Source organism: Papio anubis, chromosome 9 (genome assembly GCF_008728515.1).
Source record: "Papio anubis isolate 15944 chromosome 9, Panubis1.0, whole genome shotgun sequence".
In the NCBI taxonomy this organism is placed as follows: domain Eukaryota; kingdom Metazoa; phylum Chordata; class Mammalia; order Primates; family Cercopithecidae; genus Papio; species Papio anubis.
In genome coordinates this window covers 115,167,806-115,183,171 of record NC_044984.1, presented here as the reverse complement: position 1 = coordinate 115,183,171, position 15,366 = coordinate 115,167,806, and the positions used below count along the sequence as shown (strand labels likewise).

The 15,366-nt window shown below is 40.4% G+C and overlaps 1 protein-coding gene across 4 annotated transcripts in view; it reads left to right on the top strand.

The window, feature by feature from the left end:
- SPPL3 (signal peptide peptidase like 3) overlaps nucleotides 1-15,366 on the top strand; it is a 147,267-nt gene that overhangs the window by 84,105 nt on the left and 47,796 nt on the right. For 3 of the 4 annotated variants that reach the window (XM_031650824.1, XM_009181850.4, XM_031650823.1), the window contains exon 2: nucleotides 10,776-10,853. In XM_031650824.1, coding sequence (XP_031506684.1) covers nucleotides 10,776-10,853 — 78 coding nt within the window. Of the gene's footprint in view, nucleotides 1-10,775; nucleotides 10,854-14,065; nucleotides 14,088-15,366 lie in introns of those variants that run through there. The other variant, XM_021923033.2, reaches the window with a different exon arrangement.

Sequence of the window (15,366 nt, the reverse complement as noted above, 5' to 3'; positions counted from 1 at the left end):
AATGTAGGATAGGGAGAGACTGTGAAATAAGATTGTGAGTTTTGATTTCCTATTATTGGCCAGACTTACCCACCCTTTTTCCTTGGAATACCTTTTCTTCCCTGCCTGCTCCATTTGTCATAGTCTTACCCCAGTTCCCCAAACTGCAGTTGCTGTAGTAAAATCTGTGTCTGTTTCTGAAATGCTAATGAAGGCTTTCATTCTTTGTTTGGGCAAAGAGCAGAACAGAGGATGATACAGGAGGGGCCCTATTCCTCCCTGTCGTTACCAGCAGTGAAAACCTTTAGACATTTTTGAAACCGCTCTGTGCTCATTTTTATGAGCTTGTAGAGTAGGTGAAAATTGAGCCTACTTCAGGAGACCAAGGGCATAAACAAATATTGGAAAAAGCAGTCTAGCAGAGGGAAAATGAAGAGTTTGTAAGTTAGCCTTAGGGCTGGCCACATTTTTTAAAAAGATCCTAGAGAAGAATTTCCCATGGGTTGAATAAACGAACCAGAGTTGCTACCCAAGGTAAGATGATGGCTTACCTTCATATATATCTACTAGAGTAAGGTAAGATTTATATTAAGCCATTTTTAAATCTGTAAATATTGGGTGATTAAAAGAGGAAAATACCAGTTTTAGTCACCTGGAAACAGGGTCATCTTTGGCAGTGCTGATTTACCTATGTCAATGATGGGCAAAATGAAAGATGGAAAGAGTATTTCAGGTAATATTTCTGTTTTTTGAAAGCAAAACAATATAAATACAGACTTTAAATTTTTTTGAGACAGGATTTCGCTCTGTCACCCAGGTGAAAGTGCAGTGGCATGCTCATAGCTCATTGCAACCTCAAACTTGTGGGCTCAAGAGATCCTCCTACCTCAGCCTCCCAAGTAGCTGAAAGTACAGGCGTGCCCCACCATGCCTGGATAATTTTTTTTTTTTTTTAATTTTTCATAGAGTCACATCTAATTTTGTTGCCCAGGCTGGTCTTAAACACCTGGGCTCAAGCAGTCCTCCTACCTCGGACTTGCAGGCATGAGCCACACACCCAGCCAAAACCTAGACCCTTGAAAAATTTAATTGGGCTTTCAAGTTTATCTGGGCCCAAAGAGGATTTTATAGATAATAGAAAGATATAAAGGATTGCCCAGGGAGGATTACGTAGCTAATTACTGTATAATTACAGATAGAAACTTCAGTTTGTCATCCAGTTTTGGGCAGATATTGAAGTCAATTTGGGAGACTCTGGAATTAGGCCACCTAAGATCAGAAGTGCATCTGGCTCTTGATCTTAAAAAACCCTAATAATCACAGAGATTCACAGTTCTCCAAACCCCAAAATGAAAACCCAGAAGTTTTCTCTGATTCTTGTGGCAGCAAAACCTGACCTAAATTGATATGAAGCTATTTATAACCTTTATGCTGTTTCGTGTGAATATTCCTGTTTCACTACAGAAATATTAGTATTTGATTACAGATTACTGCTCCAGACTGCAGTAATGGGGGTGTTGTCTTTGTAAAACTCCAAAAAATTCTGAATCAATTTGTTCTCGAGGCATTTTTTTGGATAAGGACTTCTAGACATGTAGTACTTGTAGAGTGATGTGAGAATTTAAAGTGTTAGATGTTGTTGCTATTACCACTAATAAAAGTCCAGAACCCTAGTTTTGAAATATAACGTATCTTTCTTTCTTTTTTTTTTTTTTTTGAGACAGAGTCTCGCTCTGTTGCCCAGGCTGGAGTGCAGTGGCGCAATCTCGGCTCACTGCAAGCTCTGCCTCCTGGGTTCACACCATTCTCCTGCCTCAGCCTCCCAAGTAGGACTGGGACTACAGGCGCCTGCTACCACGCCTGGCTAATTTTTTGTATTTTTAGTAGAGACAGGGTTTCACCGTGTTAGTCAGGATGGTCTCCATCTCCTGATCTCATAATCCGCCTGTCTCCGCCTCCCAAAGTGCTGGGATTACAGGCGTGAGCCACCACGCCCAGCCCTATTAACGTATTTTTCTATAGAGATGCATGTCATTGCAGTCCACTAGAACTTTTCACGATGATACAAATGTTCTTTATCTGGCCATCCAATACAGTAGCCACTAGCTATAGAACACTTGGAAATGCAACTAATGCAACTTAAGAAATTTTAATTGTATTTAAATTTAAATAGCCACATGTGGCTAGTGGCTGCTGTATTGAACAGCACAGCTCTGTGTAATTCGAGTTCATGTTCCATTCAAACTTTAGTTTTGCTGTCTTTGTAATCATCTCCTTCTACTGATTAAGAATACAGTGCGGACCCAGCAGATTATTAGCCAAGACAGCTATTAACAGTAAGAGAGCAAGAACTGATTTCTTTCTTTCTTTCTTTCTTTCTTTCTTTTTCTTTCTTTCTTTCTTTCTTTCTTTCTTTCTTTCTTTCTTTCTTTCTTTCTCTCTTTCTTTCTCTCTTTCTCTCTCTCTCTCTCTCTCCTCTCTCTCCTCTCTCTCCTCTCTCTCCTCTCTCTCCTCTCTCTCTCTCTCTCTCTCTCTCTTTCTTCCCTCCCTCCCTCCCTCCCTTCCTCCCTTCCTTCCTTCCTTCCTTTTTTTCATGGAAGTCTTGGTCTGTCGCCCAGGCTGGAGTGCAATGGCACGATCTCGGCTCACTGCAACGTCAGCCTCCTGGGTTCAAGTGATTCTCCTGTTTCAGCCTCCCTAGTAGCTGGGTTTATAGGCGTGTACGTACCACCACACCCCAGCTAATTTTTTTGTATTTTGTAATTTTGTATTGTAATTTTTTGTAGAAACGGGGTTTCACCATGTTGGCGAGACTGGTCTCCGAACTCCTGACCTGGAGTGATCCACCTGCCTCCAAAGTACTGGGATTACAGGCATAAGCCACCATGCCTGGCCACAAGAACTTGTTTCTAAGTACATCCTAGGCTTAGCATCAGTTGATATTTCCTTCTGTCTCCAGGGCTTTTTAAAGACTTTATAGTAAAGGGTACGTATTTCTACTTGAACTTCACTAAGGCAACCTCTAATGACCTCAACTTGGGTGATTAATAAAATATAATCCATCTATGCTAAGAAGTCCCTAGCCTTAGAGAATTCAAGTGGCAGAAATTTCCCTGGTAAATAGGGAAAAAGAGAACTTCATTATGAAGTTGTTGTAGGATAGCAAAATGTTTCTGCTAACATGTTCACATTTGTTAAACAAATGTTATTTTCCAAAAGTGATTTCTGTATACATCTAAAATGTAATATTATGTGCAATATGAGTGTTTTTGTAATTCCTCTAGACTAGATAGGAGTTGTTAGGGCACATCTGCTAAAGTACAAGATGCATTTTTTTCTAATATTATTTTCATAAGAGATTTGAATGTTCACTAGCATGATGTCTATATTATCTTTACCTGTTGGATTCCATGGTTTTGCCTTTGATAAAAGGTTGTTAGAAATGTCCCTATCTTCATTAAATATTAAATTGACTAAAAAGAGAGGCATAGAGCCGTGTGCCATGGTTCACACCTGTAATCCTAGCACTTTGGGAGGACAAGCCTGGAAGATCACTTGAAGCCAGGAGTTCAAGACTAGTCTGGGCAACATAGTGAGCCCCTTGTCTCTATGAAATTTAAAAATAAAAAAATTAGCTAGGCATGATGATACACACATGTAGTCCCAGCTACTGGGGAGGCTGAAGTGGGAGGTTTGCTTAAACTAGGAGTTCAAGGCTGCGGTGAGCTGTGATCGCGCAGCTGGGCTCCAGCATGGGAGACAGAAGTCTCTTAAAAAAAAAAAAAAAAAAGAAAACTGGCCGGCGTGGTGGCTCACGCCTGTAATACCAACACTTTGGGAAGCCGAGGCGGGTGGACCATGAGGTCAGGATATCGAGACCATCCTAGCCAACATGGTGAAACCCCATCTCTACTAAAAAATACAAAAAAATTAGCTGGGTGTGGTGGCGGACGCCTGTAGTCCCAGCTACTCGGGAGGCTGAGGTGGGAGAATGGCATGAACCCAGGAGGCGGAGCTTGCAGTGAGACAAGATAGTGCCACTGACGATAGAGCAAGACTCCGTCTCAAAAAAAAAAAAAACAGGCGAGTCGGCACGGTGGCTGATGCCTGTAATCCCAGCACTTTGGGATGCTGAGATGGGCGGATCACGAGGTCAGGAAATCGAGACCATCCTGGCCAACATGGTGAAACCCTGTCTCTACTAAAAATACAAAAATTAGCTGGGTGTGGTGGTGTGTGCCTGTAATCCCAGCTACTCGGGAGGCTGAGGCAGGAGAATCGCTTGAACCTGGGAGGCGGAGGTTGCAGTGAGCCGAGACTGCGCCAACACACTCCAACTTGGGGACAGAGCTAGACTGCGTCTCAAAAAAACAAAAGAGAGAGAGAGAGAGGCCTCTAGAGGCATGCGCCAAGGCATCCGTTTGTTTCTACTGAAGTTAGAAACAACAATCTAATTTACTAATTCAGGTTTCATAAGATGACAACATGTGAAACATTGAGATACTGCTTTTGTTAAGGACTCAAAATGAGAATGCTGAGACAATTAGTAGTTAAAAGTTGTGCTCATTGAACCTGGAAGTTTTCTATTTATTTTAAAAGAGAGTGCTTTCTGTACTTGTGAAGTTTTCACGTTTTAATTTTGCAGTACAAGGCCAGTAAGGGAAGGCAGCAGGAAAGAGTAGCTCCTGGGTACATAGTTGAATTTTTAAAAAGAGCAAGTTTTAAAAGAACATGTATGCTTCCTGTTTTTGTAATGTGTATACATTCTGTACACAATTTGTATGGAAGGATACACATACCAAATTGTAAACAATGTCTCCTCCTAGGGAATGGAAGTACAGAGAGGAAGGAGGAGGCACTTGTGCTTTTTGCTTTATATACTTACCCATTTTTGAGTTTTCACAATGAACATGAATTTTTGTAATTTTGAAAAAGAAAATTGATAGTTCTAAAAATGCAAATTGGCTATAATTTATTTAAATCCATTTTCTGTATTTTCTAATAAAATCTTTTTGTTGAAAGCTTTTTTGTTAAAAGGCTTTTTGTAAAACTTTTATAACGCCAGGCACATAGTGGCTCATGCCTGTAATCCCAGCACTTTTGGAGGCTGAGGCGGGTGGATTGCTTGAGCCCAGGAGTTCAAGACCAGCCCTGGGCAACATGGTGAAACCCCGTCTCTACAAAAAATACAAAAAATTAGCTGGCTGTGGTGGCACACACCTGCAGGCCTAGCTACTTGGGAGGCTGAAGTGGGAGGATTGCTTGAGTCCAGGAGGTGGAAGTTTCACTGAGCCAAGACCGTGCCACTGCACTCCAGCTTAAGCAACAGGTGAAACCCTGTCTCCGAAAAGAAACAACAACAACAAAAACTTTTATAATGATAGTTTGAATTGAAAATAGTATATGAAATTTCAAATAACATCATAAAACAAGCTATAACTTCTAGTTACATGGTCTTTGGTATGGTTTGCAAAATTGTTAGAACTTTTTAAGATCTTAGTATAAATTATAAAATACCGTGTACAATATTAGGGGTGAACTTTAATCAGATTTTCTTGTATAGGTTTATTTGAAAGCTAAAACAAAACTTAAGTTAGAAGAAACCATTAAACATCTGAACACTTTTTTGAAATCAGGCATTTAGTTCTGCAGTGGGGGACATGCTGACTGCCAGGATATGGAGGTAAGATCTGGCAACCTTAGTCACACTCTTATATTTTGCATGTGGTCAGACCTTCATCTAGAAAAACAGACTATGAAGAAAGTCAGTAACTATGGCTACTCAGAGGCTAGAGCACAGCACAGAAGATCTGTCAGAGAGGAGGAGCTGGTTTTTGAAAATTTAATCCAGGCCAGGTGTGATGGCTCATGCCTGTAATCCTGGCACTTTGGGAGGCTGATATGGGTGGATCACCTGAGGTCAGGAGTTTGAGACCAGCCTGGGCAACCTGAGAAAACCCCGTTTCTAATAAAAATACCAAAAATTAGCCGGGCATGGTGGCAGACTCCTGTGATCCCAGCTACTTGGGAGGCTGAGGCAGGAGAATTGATTGAACCCAGGAGGCGGAGGTTAAAGTGAGCCAAGATCGCACCATTGCACTCCAAACTGGGCAACAGAAAAAAAAAAAAAAAAAATCCAGACTTCCGGAAGTCTGAGGTTAAGAGTTTCTAGAGAGTCTCCATTGATTTGAGAGATGTAGCAAAACAATTAAACAATAGTATCAGACTTTCAGGCAGTGAATTTGGGAAGTGTCGATATTTAATCTGCCTTGAGGATAGTGACAATATGCTTCAAAATACAAAGGATACAAAAAAAAAAGTCATCCAAGTAAGACACCATCAGAAGAAAAGTTCCTCAAAAGATAGCCGCCCTTGTTTTTTTATAGCTCTAGAGTCTGGAGAAAACTTTAAATTGCCTTTTAAAAATACCTACCGGCCTTTAATCATACAAAAAAGCTGCTCAATCTCACTTTAATTTTTAAATTTGAATTACAATTTTAATTAATACAAATAAAAACCATACTGAGATACCGGTTATCATCTCTCAGATGGGTAAAATTCAAAAGTTAGACAATACTCACTTTGGAAAGTAGGAACATCTAGTTCATTACTGATGAGAGTGTGAAATGGTATAACTTACTCTCTGTAGGGCGCATTGGCAACATCTGTCAGATTGCAAGTGCATTTCCTCTTTGAGCCAGCAATCTGACTTTGAGGAATGTTATATAAATATGTCATTTCATGTGTGTTAAATGCAGGTATAATTTACAAAGCCTGTTATTACAAAATTACTTGTTAACAGCAGAGTTTTTGGAAACAACCCTAGTGTCCACCTGTAAAGGACTTGTTCTAAAAAAAAAAAAAAAAAAAAAAAAACTGTGGTGCATCTACACAGTGGAATACCATGCTGCTGTTTAAAAGAAAATTTTAAAAAGGAAGTTCTCCACATCCAGATACAGAAAGATTTCTAAGCTATATTGTAAAAGGGGGGTAGAGGGAGATACTGAGCAGTATATTTAATATTCCACCTGTTTCATAAGAAATGGTGAGAAATAATGTTCTTATATTGTATATTTACTCCAAAAGGCTAGATAAGAAATGAAAAAATATGGTTATTTAAAAGTTATCTAAAAATGACTGAGAGGGTGGGGGTTGGGGGATGGCTAGATGGGCATAAGACCTCTGTGTATGTACTTTTTAAATATACTTTTGATTTTTGTATGACTATATAACCTAGTCATAATTTTTTTTAATTTTAAGAAAATGTTCCTTCTTGATTTTGGAATTTTGAAAGATGTGTGCAAAGATTATGTCATACAGCAAGAAACCTAAGTTTAGAATAAAGAGAAATTGATGAAGTTCATTTTCCTAATACATGATACGTGATAGCTTAGATATCTGTTGGTGTGTGAGCCTTGTCTACATAATCTGATTGTTCAAAAGAGGACCCTGGACAGCCACAGCTGCATCATTGCTGGATGGGACCCAACAGAGAGGCTCGAGTGGCCCTCATGTCTCCTACCTTCCCTTTCTCCACTCCCCGGCTGACTGAAATTTAGGAAAAGGTAGCACCCCTGTGAGGTGCGGTGAAACAGAATTCATGATCGAAAACGTAAATTCTTGTATTCATCTGCCTCTAGTAGTTTTAATTGTGTTCAAATTGTACCATCTCAAAGACTGGTGTGGGGGAAGAGAGAAGAATACAATGTACCTATCATTCCGGCTTCATAATTTGAAAAAATTTGCCTTTTCTTTGGTGTATCCCTCCCATGTTTTATTTTCTTAGAGTATTTTAAAGCAAATCTTAAATCATGTTATTTGACCTGTTAAAAGATAAACTTATGTTTAACTTTTGGAGAGTTTTGTTTTGTTTTTTTTTTTGAGCAGTGTGTCATGAATCACGCAGCACCAGATCACAAGTGGATCTCAGCTCCATGGAGGGTGCCTGAGGGCAAAACTTTTATAAGGCTTTTGCAGAAGCAAAAGAAAGGCAATACTTGATTGGTTAAAGGAGAAAGTCTCTAGTAGAGATTGATCGGCAGTTTCTGATTGGTAAAGCCCCTGGTTAGGTTTGGTTGGCAGTTTCTGATGGGATGAGTTGGATTTCAGTTGGCTTCCTTAGGAACCCAAGACACTGGAGCCATTTCAGCCTAATGGACTCCCCAGTTCATTTTTTTTTTTTAAACATACCCATAAATATTTCAGGATGTATCTGTAGTAACTAAGGATCCATGCCAGGTGCAGTGGATCTTTAGCCTGTAATCCCAGCACTTTGGGAGGTCGAAGCAGGTGGATCACCTGAGGTCAGGAGTTTGAGACCAGTGTGGCCAACATGATGAAACCCCATCTCTACTAAAAATACAAAAAAAATTAGCTGGCGTGGTGGCAGGTGCCTGTAACCTCAGCTTCTCGGGAGGCTGAAACAGGAGAATCGCTTGAACCCAGTAGGTGGAGGTTGCAGTGAGCCGAGATCATGCCATTGCACTCCAGCCTGGGCAACAAGAGTAAAACTCCATCTCCAAAAAGAAAAGAAAACTAAGGAACCAAAAGCATGCCGTTATAGACCACAGCAGTGTATCATGAAAGTTTATTATATGTCTTATTTTTTACAACGATTAAAGGAAATGTAACGTCCTCCTCTGTATGCATCAGTCTTTCTCTCCTCACTGGGTTCATTTCCAGTCAGCATCAGAAAAGGTTGAGCATCTCTCACCTTAAAAAAAGAAAAATGTTTTAGATCTCCCTTATCCTTATATTTACCCTCCAGCTGCCATTCTTTTCCCTGCACTTTTCAAAATACTGTCTTCATTTCCTTAGCTTTAATTTCTCAACCAATTTCAGTCTGACTCCATCCTCACCACTTTACCCAGTGGTCTCTCCAGTTGTCTTTCTTGACCTCTCAGCAGCATTCATGGTTGGCAACGTCTCCCTCCTAATGCAGTGAGTATGAATTAAGTATTTAATGTGTAATATTCTTTATATGAATTCCTCATTTAATCCTTTAACAACTCTTTGAAGTTGTCATTATCCCCATTTTACAGATGAAAAGCTGAAGCTTAGAGAGGCTAAGTAACTGGCTTAACTACTAGTAAGTGGTAGAGCAAGGGATTAAATTCAGGCCGCATTCAATTCTGCTGCCTTTCTGAAATAATCTGCTATTCTGGGTTTTCCTTATCTGTCTCTGTTTCATCTTGGTTTTCTTTGCAGTTCCTTCTTCTACCTGATCTTTACATTTGGAGATTTCCCAGGCCTTGATCCTAGGTCCTCTTTTCACTGCTGTGAGGCATTCACACGCACCTATGGCTTCAGTTACCATGTGGAAGGTGATGAGCTCTCAGTATATATACACTTTCAGCTCAGAACGGTTTCAGTATCCAGCTGTCTCCTCAGTACATTCAAACCTTAGCTTATAATCTGTTCCTCCGGCCAGGCACAGTGGCTCACGCCTGTAATCCCAACACTTTGGGAGGCCAAGGTGGGTGGATTGCTTGAAGTCAGGAGTTTGAGACCAGCCTGACCAACATGGTAAAACCCCATCTCTACTAAAAATACAAAAATTGGGAGCCAGTCGTGGTGGTACCCCCTAAATGGTACAAACCCAGCTAAGCAGAAACCTAGGGATCACTGCAATTCTTCCCTCTCTTGACTCCCATAAACGATCACCGGGTCCTATTTATTGTGTCCTGTATGTCTCTAAATTATTTTCCTCCCTAAGGAAAGCTCCCTGTTCTTGGACTGCATCCACCTAATATACATTATCATAGTACCCTGTACTTCTCTTTCTCTCCTTCGTAACATTCTTCATGATAATATTCATTCAGTTATGTTCATTTTTTTTTATTTCTTTAGAGTGAAATTGTTCATTTCTTTAGAAAAGATATTTAGGCAGAGATCAAGGCGTTCTTATTTATTACTGTATATCCCAGTGGCTAGCAGAGTGCCTGGCACGTAGGCAGTATTAAATACTTTGCTGAATGGAAATTAAACAACAACAACAAAAATTCCGCAAAGATTTGTTTTAGGAAAATCCCTGACATATAAGAATGGGTAATGTGGAGGGTGAACTCATGGAGACAGCCTTTAAAACAAGATTTCCAATAGCCAAGCCATAGAAGGGAGCTAACAAATTGGCAGTGGGATTAGGAGAAGTAGGGTAGTTGGGGATGTGGAAGTAAGAGAAAGAAAGGGCTGTCAAGAATGCGACAGATTTTTAACTTTGGCAGCTGAGGGGATGGTGATACCATTCCTTGAGAGGATCAGCTAAGATGGAGAGAATATTTGTGGTGGACTTGTTGACTTTGAAGAACCTCCTGTAGACCATCTAGATGGAGAAAATCAGTAGGCAGTTAGAAAAATGGAAACGGGGAATTCATGAGATGCAGGCTTTACTTCATCACTGAGTAAAACCAGTAAAATACTATTAGTGATTCAAATGTGATTGGATAAAAGTCTGATCATTGAGACTTTTGCCATTGGCACAGATTTGGTAGATATTTTGATACTTTTAAAATTGGGGGTGGATATTGTAAACATATGCAGAGATGGGATTTTTACATTGATGTCATTTTACATGCTGTAAATATTAACTAGTAATAGCTGTAAACCTATCCATTTATTCTTCATGTTAAACTAGCAAATCTCATTTTAATTGTGTTATTTTGTTAATGCTAATTTACACCTTTTTTCCTTCTTAAGATAAAAACAAAGCTTAGTGGGGTGTATAGAACTCATTAGACTGTAAGCTCCATTAGGACTCACTGCATGTGATTTAAATTTTTTTCCTCTTATTTCTCTAGGGCCTATTCCCTGGTGGATTCCAGTCAAGTGTCTACATTTCTGATTTCCATTCTTCTTATAGTCTATGGTAGTTTCAGGTAAGATGTTCTCAAATGGGGTTGATTTAAGTTGGAGGTGGAAGAAGGAACCATTGCTCTGGAAGTGCTGGTACCAAAACTTTGTGAAGAAAAACAGGACTTCGGCAGGAATTGACTCAGAATAGAGAGTTCTGCTATTTGTTTTTTAATTGGCTGCTGGTAAACACTTCTTGGTTGTGCTTATGAGTTTAGCATGTTAATGCTAACATGTAAAAACTAATTGCTTAAAATGCTGATTCTGAAATTAATCACCTAATGCACTCTTTATTGAGAAGGTTAAGGAGAGAGTCTTTGACAGTGATTCTAGAATCTCAAAGGGAACAAAGAGTTTAAATGGAAGGATAATGAAATATGAAATATGAAAAAAAATTACTGAATATCCATGTAATAAAATGACAAAGAGAACATTTCATGTTGTTGTTTTTTTTTTCCCTAACCGAAAATCAAAGTATAGTTGCAAACCTGTGGTAGGCTTACGAAGACCAGGGAAACCGAAGTAAAACTATACCCAGGATGCTAATAAAGTTCTTAATCTTTGGCTGGGCACAGTGCCGTATGCCTATATCCAGCACTTTGGGAAGCTGAGACAGGAGGATTGCTTGAGCCCAGGAGTTCAAAACTAGCCTGGGCAACATAGCAAGACCCGTCTCTACAAAAAATATTTTTTAAAGAAATTAATCAGGCATGGTGGTAGTGCCTGTGGTCCCAGCTATTCAGGAGGCTGCGGCAGAAGGAGGAGCACTTCTCCTTCTGGAGATTGAGGATACAATGAGTTATGATCACACTGCTGCACTCCAGCCTGGGCAATGGTGCCAGACTATGTCTCAAAAAAAAAAAAATTGTCCTAAAATGCTTGTAAGTAGATTATGTCCTTATGGAAATTTACATCATGTTTTTCTTAATCCAAAGGCTTGACATCCAAGGTTAAGCCATACAAAATTGCTGATGGTTGACTATTAATATTTTGGCCCACAGAAACAATTTCATATGGTTCATCTTACAATTATTAGGGTTGTGTGTTGTAGCATTACCAGGTATTCTCTCTGATAACCTTGGAGATGCTGAGACTAGATCCTGCTGAGGTTCTCATCCCAGCAGGCAGCCATAGGAATAGGAGGGAAAATATAGACACTAGATACACACTCCCCTTTTCCACTATTTTCTTTTTTTTTTTTTTTTTTTTTTGAGACGGAGTCTCGCGCTGTGTCACCCAGGCTGGAGTGCAGTGGCGCGATCTCGGCTCACTGCAAGCTCCGCCTCCCAGGTTCACGCCATTCTCCTGCCTCAGCCTCCGAGTAGCTGGGACTACAGGCGCCCGCCACCACGCCCGGCTAGTTTTTTGTATTTTTAGTGGAGACGGGGTTTCACCATGTTAGCCAGGATGGTCTCGATCTCCTGACCTCGTGATCCACCCGCCTCGGCCTCCCAAAGTGCTGGGATTACAGGCTTGAGCCACCGTGCCCGGCCTCTTTTCCACTATTTTCAGTCGAGAGGAGCTTTAATGGTTGTATAACTCAAGTAGGTTAGTGGTTGATGAACCTACCAAAAAATGCTGCTTGAGGAATTATAAGTTGAGAACTTCAAAGGTAGTAATAGGGATAAGTGAAATACCCAGGCATAAAGATTTTGAACTATGCAGTATTGTGTCTGAATTTTAATAGCTACTTTATAAAATCACAGACTTGCAGTCTTTACCTCAATACTGAGTAAAACAAGTAAAATATTGTGGGTAATTTCAGTATACACCGACCAAAGTTTTAATCACTGAGATGTCTACTGAGAACTCCGGATTCATAACCACTCTCAGGAAGCATTAATCAAACCAGAGGAACTTAGAACCTCATCAATGTGATCTTGATATTTTTCATCTCTACCCTGTGGACAAGTATCTGATTTTTTTCCCTTTGAGTATATAATGCATTAACATTTCAAAAGACTTTGCAATTAAACACAGAAGAAGCCATGTTTAGACTCACAACCCTAATACTACTTTGAGTAGTGCAGACTACCTTCCATTTGGCATATGTTTATATACTGTATACATTTTCATAGTTGAAATCATTTATATTCTGATTATTTGCACCAAATATTTTCTACAAATTATCTTCATACTGTTTTAGTAATTTGGCATTTCTTTGTGTTACTCATCTTATTCCACTCTTGTTGGACAAGTGGGCTCTTACAGTGATGATAGCTTTATGGATTATTTGCTTTTATTGAATTATATCACCAAGATAAATATCCAGAAGTGGAAATACTTCAACAGAGTATGAATTGCCTCTTGCTACATATTATTGTTTTCTGAAGGGCTGTATCATTTTAGGATTGAGCAAGTTTTAAACCAAATTTTATGTAGTAAGTGTATCGTAGAATTATATAGGAAGAAAGGATTTATCTGGTGAACCTCCCTGTTTACAGATGAGGAAACTGGCCAGGTGTGGTCCTTCACACCTGTAATCCAGCACTTTGGGAGGCTGAAGCAGGCAGATGCCCTGAGCCCAGGAGTTCAAGACCAGGCTGGGTAACATGGTGAAACCCCGTCTACTAAATATGCAAAAATTAGCTGGGCGTAGTGGCGCGTGCCTGTCATCCTACTTACCCAGGAGGCTGGGAGGAATGCTTGAGCCCAGGAGGCGGAGGTTGCAGTGAGCGGTGATCATACCACTGCACTCCAGCCTGGGTAACAGAGTGAGACCCTGGCAACAACAACAACAACAACAAAAGAAACTAAGAAACCGAAGCCCAAAGTGAAAATGTTGATGTAACTTGACAAAGATTACACAACCAGTTGGTAACAAGTCTGGATTGAAACAGTTTTCAGGACCTCTAACTCAGAACCTTTTATCTTTTATACTTTAATAAGGCATTTCTGCAAAAAGTAAATCATGATGCCTTTAATTATACATTTAAATTGAACTCACTTAATAAGTTGGTGTTTTATGGAAGAGATTTATGTAATTTTGTCTTTAAATGTTTGATAGGATTCACCAGTGAAGCCATCTAAAGCTGGGCTTCTCTTTGTGGGAAGATTTTTTTGGGGTTTTTTTTTTTTTTTCCTGCTGAGTTCACCACCTTTCCCTTTTTCTTTTCCTTTTTTTTTTTTTTTTTGAGTCGGAGTTTCGCTCTTGTTGCCCAGGCTGGAGTGCAGTGGCGCCATCTCGGCTCAGCGCAACCTCTGCCTCCCAGATTCAAGCGATTCTCCTGCCTCAGCCTCCTGAGTAGTTGGGATTACAGGTATGTGCCACCATGCCCGGCTGATTTTTGTGTGTTTAGTAGAGACGGTGTTTCTCCATGTTGGTCAGGGTGGTCTCGAACTCCTGACCTCATGATCTGCCCGCCTCGGCCTCCCAAAGTGCTGGAATTCCAGGCATGAGCCACCAAGCCCGGCCTCCCTTTTTCTTTTTAATCGGTAAGGGCTATTTTTTATTATGGTAAAGTATATATAACACAAAATGTACCATTTAAACCATTTTTAGTGTACCCTTCAGTACACAGGTAAGGGCTTTCTGAAACACGTTGTCTTTTTATTATAGCCATTCTAGTAAGGCGTGAAGTGGTATCTCATAGTGGTTTGGGTTGTATTATTTCCCTGATATTAGGGTGTTGAAAAGTTGATGAGCATGTGTTCCTGTGCTTATTAACCATCTGTTTATCTTCTTTGGTGAAATGTCTAGTCAAAAATTCTCTCTCGGCCGGGCGCGGTGGCTCAAGCCTGTAATCCCAGCACTTTGGGAGGCTGAGACGGGCGGATCACCAGGTCAGGAGATCGAGACCATCCTGGCTAACACGGTGAAACCCCGTCTCTACTAAAAAATACAAAAAACTAGCTGGGCGAGGTGGCGGACGTGTGTAGTTCCAGCTACTTGGGAGGCTGAGGCAGGAGAATGGCATAAACCCAGGAGGCGGAGCTTGCAGTGAGCTGAGATCCGGCCACCGCACCCCAGCCTGGGTGACAGAGCCAGACTCCGTCTCAAAAAAAAAAAAGAAAAAAAATTCTCTCTCAGTCATATGATTTGCAACTCTTAAATTTTTCCTGTTCTCTGGCCTGCCTTCTCATTTTCTTCATAGTGTCCGTTGGAATATAAACATTTTAATTTTGTTAAAGCCAGTTTACCAATTTCACATTTTATGGATCATGCTTTTGGTGATGTGCCAAAAGCATGATCCATAAAATGTGAAACTGGTAAATTGGCACATAGGTACAAGGATTTTCTCCTACGTTTTCGTTTTTTTTTCTTTTTCTTCCTTTTTTTTTTTTTTTTTTTTAAAGATGGTGTGATCTTGGCTTACTGCAAGCTCCACCTCCCAGGTTCACGCCATTCTCCTGCCTCAGCTTCCCAAGTAGCTGGAACTACAGGCACCTGCCACCATGCCCAGCTAATTTTTTGTAATTTTTAGTAGACACGGGTTTTCACCCTGTTAGCCAGGATGGTCTTGATCTCCTGACCTCGTGATCCACCCGCCTTGGCCTCCCAAAATGCTGGGATTGCAGGCGTGAGCCACTGTGCCCAGC